This window comes from Sphaerodactylus townsendi, unplaced genomic scaffold (genome assembly GCF_021028975.2).
Source record: "Sphaerodactylus townsendi isolate TG3544 unplaced genomic scaffold, MPM_Stown_v2.3 scaffold_1659, whole genome shotgun sequence".
In the NCBI taxonomy this organism is placed as follows: domain Eukaryota; kingdom Metazoa; phylum Chordata; class Lepidosauria; order Squamata; family Sphaerodactylidae; genus Sphaerodactylus; species Sphaerodactylus townsendi.
In genome coordinates this window covers 3034-10115 of record NW_025950243.1, presented here as the reverse complement: position 1 = coordinate 10115, position 7082 = coordinate 3034, and the positions used below count along the sequence as shown (strand labels likewise).

At 50.8% G+C, this 7082-nt stretch overlaps 1 protein-coding gene across 8 annotated transcripts; it reads left to right on the top strand.

Moving 5' to 3' along the window:
* Positions 1–712: 712 nt before the first annotated feature.
* On the top strand, positions 713–6605 carry CCNQ (cyclin Q). Of its 8 annotated transcripts, none has more exons than XM_048482424.1 (6): positions 713–1010; positions 2651–2762; positions 3256–3439; positions 3852–3984; positions 4739–4966; positions 6002–6605. In XM_048482424.1, exons 2-6 carry the CDS (start codon positions 2651–2653, stop codon positions 6089–6091), a joined length of 747 nt encoding a protein of 248 aa, XP_048338381.1. In that variant the 5' UTR covers positions 713–1010; the 3' UTR covers positions 6092–6605. The 8 variants fall into 8 exon arrangements, with proteins under 8 accessions (XP_048338381.1, XP_048338385.1, XP_048338377.1 ...); XM_048482428.1 differs by having other exon boundaries at positions 714–1010; positions 2696–2762; XM_048482420.1 differs by having other exon boundaries at positions 714–1010; positions 2621–2762.
* The last annotated feature ends 477 nt before the right edge of the window (positions 6606–7082 follow it).

Here is a 7082-nt window from a genome sequence, read left to right as displayed (position 1 = left end):
TAAGTAAGTATAAGTAAGTAAGTATAAGTAAGTAAGTAAGTAAGTAAGTATAAGTAAGTAAGTAAGTAAGTAAAAAAAATAGACTCAATATTAAACAAAATTAAAAAAATGAAATAATGCAGTGCTGTAAAATCCTGGGGCCGCCTAACTCCCTCTACTAAGAATTAGGTGTGGATTAATTCCCAGAATTACATCTGATCTCTAGCCAACAAAGATCAGGTCACCTGAAGGATACAGCAGCTTTGGAGGGAAATAGTTTTGGAGGGCAATTTCATCCAGGAAATCCCAATTTTTCCCCTCTACAGGCACCACCCCCAAAATCGCCAGGAATTTCTCGGCTGCAGTTGGCAACCACAGTAATACTCCCAAGCAGGGGCCTGCAATCTGCCGCTCTCCAGATGTTCACGGACTACAATTCCCATCAGCTGATGGGACAGAGCGGTGTCCCATCAGCTGATGGGAATTGTAGTCTCCGCCTTCTCCCAGCTCTATTTTTTATTTCCCCGCCTCCGTTATTTCCTCTGTAGCGATTGGGTAATTCCGAGAGTCAATCGTTAAATTGTCCACCCACCAAGCGTTCTCCGTCGAGTGATTGGTCCGTTTAGCGGGCTCCTCCCGCCGCCAACGGCCCGTTCAGATTTCCTCAGGAAGGACCTCACGTGGGGGCTGTCCTTCTCGGGCGCCGGAGGAAAAATCGACAAGGAAAGGAATCGAAGTGTGCGAAAGACACCACATAGGACACGAGGCCGGCTTTCTGACAGCAGTTTCGTTACGTGCGATGTTGACACACCTGTGGTGGGACGTTTTTGAGTGGGCGATTTTTAGCCTGCCTTAGCGGTGGAAAGCCCCCTCAACCCGGAAGTACTCGAACTGAAGCCCTAATGCGTCTCCTGAGTCGAGTGACTGAGGGGACATCCGGGCATTGAGAGCCTTGTCGCGGGAGCCTCAGCCTCCTCCCCCCACGCCTTGTTCTTGGGGGAGCTAGGAGGCCATTAGCGACGCTTGATTGGGTGAGAGGCCACATGACCCCATACGACGCTCGATGCCCATAGGCTGGAATGTCATTCACGGCAGCGTGACGCGTTGTCACCTCACGGCAACGTGATATGAGTCACACCGTTATGTGACGGAATCGGTGCTGAGTGTGACGTCACGCCAGAGTTCCAACGGTCTCCTCCGCCAACGTGTTATTCTGTGGGGGATGGGACTTAAATGGGGTGGGGCTAAAATGGCTTATTGTAGATAAATATGATGTCACACCTGTGGTGATGCGAGAGGATGATGTCATATGTGGTTAGGGCTGATTAAGGCTGAATGCATTCTGTAGCTCTGGAATTATCCATCTAGTAGTCCATTGTATCCTGCTCTCCCATCAAAGGAGTTCAGGATGGAAGGTGTGGTCCTTGTGTCACCACCTCCTCCTCACAACCACAACCTTGTGGAGTAGGATTGCTAACTTTAGGAAATTCCTGGAGATTTTGGGGGTGGAGCCTGGTGAGAGTGGGGGTTGGTGAGGGGAAGGACCTTAGGGCAGTGGTAGTGAACCTATGGCACTTCAGATGTTCAATTGGCCATTCTGGCAGGGGCTGATGGGAATTGTAGTCCATGAACATTGGAGTGCCGTAGGTTCTCCACCACGGCCTTAGGGAATATAATGCCATAAATGCTGCCTTTTAGAGCTGCTGTTTTCTCCAGGGAAGGTGGTCTTCATAGCCTGGAGATCTCTAGGCCCTACTGGGAGAATAGTAACTCTTTGCCCATTATCTGGCTATTCCCCAAGTCACCAACAACCTTCACAGCTAAGTGAGAATTTACGGTCTCCCCGATCCTAATCTAGCATGGTAACTGCAACCCCTGTGCTGGGTAGCAATTATGGGCTGTTATTATAACAATGACCAATCATGATGTAGAGGCTTAGTTTTGCGCCACAGCTGTAACTCGGACAGGTAACTTTTTTCAACAGCAGAATCTCCCTCCATTTGCTTATTTTTTGGTTTTTAAAATATTTTTAAAGGAAAAAGTATTAAGCAAGTTGTGTTGTGATGCTTAGGAACTTGAGATGTATTATCTAACTTGGCTGGGGGAAGTGAGGGAGGGAGGTGGGCTTAAGCGCGGCCTTATATTCAGTGCTATGCTTATTGAATATCAGTTCTGGGATTAGCTGGTTGTGCATCTTATCGCAAGATCTCAATAAAATCAGATTTGGTTAACACTTGAGTCCGCCTTATTGAGGAAGAGTGTAGGCACGACATTAACATTGTGATTATAAGTGATGTGATGCTTCAACTATATATACTTGCATGGCAGTACATTTGTATATGGGCTGTGTCATGATTCCTGTCAAAGCTCAGATTTTGGGGGGAAGGGCCAATTTCTTTCCATACCTTTGGCAATGGTAGCATGCAGGCTCACTGGACTAAGCAGGGGAGGGGAATTTGGGTACCAAATCTTTGTCCAAGATTAGAAAGACAGGGTTTGATGAGCAGTGTCCTTTGTGAAGAACTTGGCTTGTACAGGAAGCAGAGGGGCCCTGCTTGCAAAAGCAAGGTTCTGAATCTAAACAGAGGCTGGATGAACATATATGTCGTGAGTGCTTTGATTGTGTGTTCCTGCATGACAGGGGTTGGACGCTACGATTCTACTTGTGCAGATGCTTCAGGACGGGCCAAAGTTGATGGATCCCACTGTGTTGCAGGAGACCAGCCAGATCCCTCCCGATGCCAGAACACACTTCAAGGTCTGCAGGTTTATCATGGAGGCAGGTGAGGAAGCTAAGCTTTGAGGCCCACCGTCCCTTACTCCTGCCCTTGATAGCGTGTGCTCTCTGCTGCCTGAATCATGATTCTGTGCCCATTCTTCCCATGCCCTGTGGTCCAGCTGCCCCGAGTCAAGGTGGATCGTGCCTTGTCTGAGACAGATCCTTTTATTAATCCTTTTATTAGCTGTGGCTGCCAAAAAGGAGAGGGCTAAATATGATGCAATATGTTGGTTGTAGAATGTATCGGATAATTTGGAAATTTCAGCTTTTCTTATCATAATGTGATATTGTAATATTTTCTTTAAGGTATATTGCTGTAAGTAATTGTTTTCAATTCATGCTTTTACTTTATAGCCAGTTTTATTTTCTTGCAAGAAAGTGTAATAGCCAGTAGCCGTAAGCTGTAAAATTCAGTTAACTGACTCTGATTGTGCCTTGTCACAGGCACTTTTCAGCCTCTTGTGGAAGCGCCACTTGCTGTGTCTCCTTCCTCGCAGGTGTGAAGTTGGGCTTGCGCTCTATCCCCATTGCCACAGCATGCACCATCTACCACCGCTTCTTTATGGAGGCACCTCTGGAATCCTATGACCCCTACCTGGTAGCTATGGCTGCCCTGTATTTGGCTGGGAAGGTGGAAGAGCAACATCTGCGGACAAGGGACATCATCAATGTGTCCCACAGGTAATTAAAACTGTGTGAATGCCGGGTTAGGAGTGTAATGTGCCAATGGTAGGGAGCTACCTGGCACCCCCATGATGTTCAGGAAGGGGAATGGGGCAGATGTGACATTGGGCCATGTGCTAAAATTGCAACTGGGCAAAAAAGGATGTGACCTTAGCTGATGCTCCAGAATGTCTTTGATAATACCATCGTGGCTCTAGAGGATTGGCTGACACCATGTCTGATGGTTTGCCCAGATGTGATGTCTGCTTGTCACTCAGCATTCCCTCCCCCCCCCCCCAACCACATGGAGCTTGCTTGTGACCATTGTTTTCAGCCACTGATAGGAGATTCAGAAGAAGAGGCATAGCTGTTTGAAATGGCGGGGAACAGCTGTGGCTGCTTCTTGCATCTTTCTCTTGTTCCCGTGCAGGTACATGCATCCCCGGAGTGAGCTGCTGGAACTGGACACCCATTTCTGGGAGCTGAGAGACAGCATCGTCCAGTGTGAGCTGCTCGTGCTACGGATGCTCTGCTTCCGGGTCTCTTTCCAGCATCCTCATAAGGTCCAGAGCACATGGGATGACTAGGAGTGGGAAGCATGCCTTGTGTGGGAGGCGAGGGGTTAATCCATCACCCTTCTCCCTTTCACTGAGCCTGGAAATGGGGACTGGCCCTGGGAGGGGAGGTCTCTGGGCCCTGCCCCCACTTCTAGGGCCCTCAGTTTCTGCTAGGGAAATGATTTGAGGTTGGGGGGAGATACCTGAGAAGAGCAGAGACTGGGAATGGGAGGGAGTTCCACCAGGATGTGAAGCCGTAGAGCCCACTCTTAAATCTGCCATTTCCTCCATGGGATCTGATCTCTGTAGCCTGGAGGTCCATTGTAATTCCTGGAGAACTCCAAACTTCACCAGGGGGTTGGCAACCTTGCCTGCTTCCCAGAAGGGAGACTGCAGTAGAGGGTTAGGGGAAGAGAGTCCAGGAAAATGGCAAACAGAGGTGAAGGAATGAGTACTGAAAATCAGGGTTCCAAATTGGCAGAGGGAATTAATTTTTTTTTAATGTAGATACTTTAAAAAAATTAATAGCCACCTTTCCTCTTTACGGAGCTCGAGGCAACTTACAACATAAACAGAAGGAGTAATTAAACCACTCCTCTACATATCATTTAAACTTGGGTTTCCTTGTTAGGTGTCTGCTTCCCATGGCAGCCATTTTGTCGCTGCACTGTATCAAAATACCCAAGGTGTCCACATGCTCAAAAGGTTGCGGCCTCTATGTTTCAACCTGCCCTGACAAACGGCACATTTCTCCTTGCAGTACCTGCTCCACTACTTGCTCTCTCTGAAGCACTGGATGAACCGTCACAGCTGGGATCGGACCCCGGTGGCTGTGGCGGCCTGGGCCCTGTTGCGGGAGAGCTACCACAGGCCTCTGTGCCTGCAACACTCCCCGCAGCATATTGCGGTGTCCGTCCTCTACCTTGCACTGCAGTGTTACGGGGTGCAGGTGCCGGCCGAGGCCGAAGCTGAGCGGCCGTGGTGGCAGGTGAGGGAGATGAGCATGCAAGCCCCTGGCCCTGGCCATCAAGTCTAGGGCTGGGTCAGAACAACTAGCTTGCAGCACACCTGTGTGGAAGTTGCATTCTTCCTTAATGCGCAGTGTTCTGACCGAACCAGGATGGTGGGAGGCGCCACAACTCTGTTATTGAGCTACAGTTGTGGTGTTGCTTGAACGTTTGGCAGTAGTCCTACCTGCTATGCAGGGCAAGGTGAGGAAAGCAGCCTTGGGTGGAACAACAGGTGTGCCCCAGGTACTGCTCTCAACTCTCCTTCGAAGCTTAACCATGCAGTTAGGAGAGAGAGCGCAATACCGGGAAGGTCAGAATCCGGCTGTTTAGGGAGAAGAATGGTTGCCCCCCCCCCCCTTTAGTATATAAGAACATCATAAGCACCCTGCTGGATCTGACCAGATGTCCATCTAGTCTCGCATCCTGTCTCACACAGTTGCAACCAGTTTCTCTAGAGGGCCAACAACAGGGCATAGAGGCCAAGGCCTTCATAGGAACCCAAGAAGAGCCTTACAGGTTGGAGTAACGGTCATCCAAACCTTGCAGAGAGTCCCCCTACATAATGTTCCCCTGTTGGTTATTTCTCTCTTGCTTCTGATCAGAGAGGGTTGGTGTAATTTAGGGACAATACAAAAATCTTTCAGATCTGTCTTCTGGTGTTGGGAAGGGGGACCTCTGCCCGCAGGGCAGTTTCAAACCGCCTCCCACTTCCAGATGGAGGACAGGACGCCCGGTCAGCTTTGTTTTCCAGCTTCACATGAAGCTACCTTCTACGAAGTCAGACCCTTAGCCCATCCAAGTTAGCCTTGTCTGTTCAGACTGGCAGTGGCTCTCCAGGGTCTCAGGGGAAGATGTTTCACATCACCTACTCTCTGATCCTTCCAACCGGAGGCGCCGGGGATCGAACTTGCGGTCTTCTGCATGCCAAGCTGATGCTCTGTCGCTCAGTCACAGCCCTTCTGCTTCCTGGCTCATCCTGACCTGTTCCTCCTACTTTGCCTTCTCCCTTCTAGGTATTCAGCGAGGATCTCTCCAAGACCACCATTGACCAAATTGTCTTGGACTTGATACAGATTTACACTCTGGACCGAGAAATCTCCTGAGCATCTCTGGGCAAGGAGGAGACGGCTGCTACGACCCAGTTTTGGTCAGCTCAGTTGCCCCAAGCAGAAGGAAGGGGCACTGTACGCCTTTCTGGGTTTCCCCATCCCTTTTGGTGAGAAGCACAAACCACCCAATACTGTCCTGCGATTCTTCTGAACCACCAGGTTCTTCCACCCCTGATTTCAGGGCCTTTGTCTCTTCCTGCCTGCTGAACTTGGGAGTTGGAGCAGGGCTGAGGAGGAGAGGCCCTTCCGTCCTGCCTGCCTGCCTGCCTACAGACCCAGCCCCTCTTGCGCGCAGAGTTTGCCTCCTGGGTCATCTCTGTCACCCCTGATTCTGGAGGAGCTCTGGAAGCTCCATCCCCCCCCCCCCCCACACACACACTTGGTTTTGCCTTGCACCAGGACCGGCTGAGGGCGTGGCATGCCAGATGAGCATTGACTGTCCGTGGGGCCCTGTCTGAGCCCGCGGGTCCGCTTTCTTTCATGCTGGATTAAAAATGGTAGTTCCATGCTTCCGTGTCCCTGTCTCAGGTAGTGCTCCACGCATGGGTGGATGTTGGAACAAACGGATACGAGCCTGCCGTTTGGGCCTCTTCCTGACTTGCCGCAAGGGAGAAGAATACCTGAGCCCTGTTGCTGCATTCAGATGGGGCGCAGAGAGGGGACGGGCTGTGAGCTGCTCCTGTTGCTTCATAGGCAGCTGTCCAGATGCAGGGGCTGATATTGCCAGCTTGTGGAATCCAGATCCTTCCCTTAGGCCTCCCAGAGCCCCCAGTAGAGGCCAGGGCGGGAATCCCCCGTGCAAGGGAGGCTGCCCCTTGATTTGTAAGCCTATGCTCTTTCTCCCCCCCCCTCACCCCCCCCCCCCACTTTGAGCTCCCAGGTTGGGTCTCAGCAGCCCTTGGCAAGGCACAGTGACTGTTTCACCCCCTTCTAGCTCTTGTCTCTGCCCCAGTCGCCTCCGCTTCCCTCTTTTATAGCCTTTCCG

Bases quoted from the DNA above. Each gene is read 5' to 3' on its own strand.
- CCNQ (XM_048482424.1), top strand. From the start codon at position 2,651: ATGCTTCAGGACGGGCCAAAGTTGATGGATCCCACTGTGTTGCAGGAG. The intron at 2,763-3,255 runs GTGAGGAAGCTA...CCTTCCTCGCAG, and splicing joins CAGGTTTATCATGGAGGCAG to GTGTGAAGTTGGGCTTGCGC. The intron at 4,967-6,001 runs GTGAGGGAGATG...TCTCCCTTCTAG, and splicing joins CTGAGCGGCCGTGGTGGCAG to GTATTCAGCGAGGATCTCTC.